This window comes from Dipodomys merriami, unplaced genomic scaffold (genome assembly GCF_024711535.1).
Source record: "Dipodomys merriami isolate MVZ:Mamm:240054 unplaced genomic scaffold, mDipMer1.0.p SCAF_19, whole genome shotgun sequence".
In the NCBI taxonomy this organism is placed as follows: Eukaryota; Metazoa; Chordata; class Mammalia; order Rodentia; family Heteromyidae; genus Dipodomys; species Dipodomys merriami.
The window spans coordinates 27,702,501-27,704,966 of NW_027203270.1; the positions used below are offsets into that span (position 1 = coordinate 27,702,501).

At 52.4% G+C, this 2,466-nt stretch overlaps 1 protein-coding gene across 2 annotated transcripts in view; it reads left to right on the top strand.

Annotated features, from left to right (window-relative positions):
• Positions 1 to 1,930, top strand: part of Tns4 (tensin 4) — a 28,697-nt gene extending 26,767 nt beyond the window's left edge. For both annotated transcript variants that reach the window (XM_070028088.1, XM_070028089.1), the window contains exons 11-13: positions 189 to 257; positions 485 to 511; positions 1,259 to 1,930. In XM_070028088.1, coding sequence (XP_069884189.1) covers positions 189 to 257; positions 485 to 511; positions 1,259 to 1,400 — 238 coding nt within the window. In that variant the 3' untranslated portion in view covers positions 1,401 to 1,930. The remainder of the gene's footprint in view (positions 1 to 188; positions 258 to 484; positions 512 to 1,258) is intronic.
• Positions 1,931 to 2,466: the final 536 nt, after the last annotated feature.

The window sequence follows — 2,466 nt, forward strand, 5'->3', positions numbered from 1 at the left end:
GCCAGACATGGCACCAGAACAAGCTCTTGTTCATATTCTCTTTCTCCCTCTCCCTCTCTCCCTCTCCTTCTCCCTCACCTTCTCTCTTTCCCTCTCTCTCTCCCTCTCTCTGTCTCTCTGTCTGTGTCTCTCTCTTTCTGTCTCTGTCTCTCTTTCTCTCTGTCTCTCTCTCTCTTCCTTCCACACAGAGTGTTTTTCCGGCGCCATTATCCACTTTCCACCCTGCGTTTCTGTGGCATGGACCCGGAGCAACGGAAGTAAGTTTAAGGCTGGGCCTTCCAGGGTGCCCAGCTGCCCTCCACAGTGCCCTGCTGACTCTGGCATTGGTTGGAAGGAGAGTGCCTGTGAGCTCCAAGGGCTCAGGAGCCTCAAGACAAGGGCAAGAGGGGAAGTGGCTGGCCCGTCTCTGGATTCGCATCAGGGTCTTGAGGGAGAGAGCAAGGCAGGCATCCTTCCTCACTCTTGTCTTGTTCCTTTCCCACAGGTGGCAGAAATACTGCAAGCCATCCTGGTAAGGCCTTCCCATCCTAAGATGTGTCCCGTGGCAGGGCCCCACACCTGGAGATGGGGGGAGGCCACGTCCTAACTTCAAGAACCCATGTTGGTGGGGGCACAGAACCATCCATCCTCAGGGGGCTCCTAGTCTGGTCGGGGAGACACGACTCTCAGAGTCCTGGACTACATGCAAGAGGCAAGAGCCTCAGTCTTATTTTATTTTTGTGCCAGTACTGGGCTTGAACTCAGGGCCTGGGCACTGTCCCTGAGCTTTTGTGCTCAAGGCTAGTAGTACTCTGCCACTTGAGCCACAGCTCCACTTGTGACTTTTTGTTAGTTAATTGGAGATAAGAGTCTAGTGGACATTGTTGCCTGGATGGCTTTGAAACAGGATCCTCTGATCTCAGCCTCCTGAGTAGCCAGGATTATAGGTGTGAGCCACCAGCGGCCTGCAAGCCTCAGTCTTGTAGGGATGCTCCAAGATGATGGTCAAGGGCATCATTGCTTTCAGGGAGTTTCCACTCTAATGAGGAATACATAGGTCCTGTCCTTGGATCTTCCCCCCACCCTACCCCTGCCATTTATAATGAAGGAGACTCAGAACTTGAACTCTGACAGGGGGATGTCTTATCTCTAAGCTGTCTTTGATAATGAGGTACTAAAGCCAGGACTAACCTAGGTGTAGAATGAATACCCGCCCCTACACCCCACCTCCCCCCACCTCCCCCCATGCCAGCTAACTCAGATTGCCTTCTCCCACCAGGATCTTTGGGTTTGTAGCCAAGAGCCAGACGGAGCCCCAGGAAAATGTGTGCCACCTCTTCGCAGAATATGATGCTGTCCAGCCTGCCTCCCAGGTCATCAGCCTGGTAGCTGCTCTGCTGCAGGACACAGAACGGATGTAGGGGGAAGGAAGGGCGCCTATGTGCCCTCCTGAACACCTTTAGGGCCTTATCCATGAGTTCACCTTTACCCCCAGGAGGCGGGACTGTGGCCACACTGACCAACTCTTCTATTGGACTAGAGAACAGGATCAAGTTAAGACCTTCAGGCCTGCTGTCATCTTCAGCAATAGCCTGCATCCAGACACCCCGTCCCCACCAGCCTCAGCTGATAGGCATGACATTGGTGGGCCTCTTTAGAGTGTTCCTCCACAATTGTGCAGCACACCCATACCTGCATGTCTGGACTCCACCTCCACGATGATCTGAGACCCGTGACCCCTGGTATTGTGGTAAACAGCAGATGCTGAGTTAGGACCCATGGATCTCTTGGCCTGAGGCTGCAAAGACAGAGAACAGACTGTCCCCTCTATCGCTTCCTCCATTTTTATATCTCCATATTTGCTTTTGATTTTTTGGTAAGTGTCCCATAACAGGTGTCCTAGCTACCAAGTGTTTTATATAATACACATCTGGTGAATGGGGGAAGAGGAGCCCTGTTGTTGTTGTTTTTCTTCTTTTTCATCTTCTTCTTCTTCTGGAGCATACACAAAGGCATCTCTCTGGAGTTCTGCCTAAACTCCAGTCTTTTTTTGTTGTTTGTTGGTGGTGGTGGTCATGGGGCTTGAACTTGGGACCTGGGCACTGTCCCTGAGCTCTTTTGCTCAAGGCTAGTGCTCTACCACTTTGAGCCTCAGCTCCACTTACAGTTTTCTGGTGGTTAATTGGAAATGTGAGTCTCACGGACTTTCCTGCCCAGGGTGGCTTTGAACCGCAATCCTTAGATCTCAGCCTCCTGATTAGCTAGTAGGATGACAGGTGTAAACCGGGCTAGAACAAGCTCTAGAGTCCTCCTAACCCCAGAACTGGGAGGACCCCCATGCCCTCTTACAGCTGTGTGGTGTTGATTGACCTCATGGCCACTAGGGGGCAGCAGAGAGTCAAGAATGCAAAGAGGCAGCTTGCCCAGGCCACTTGAAGAAGCAAGGCCCTTTCCTGCCCACTGCCACCCCCACCTCCACCCCAGAGA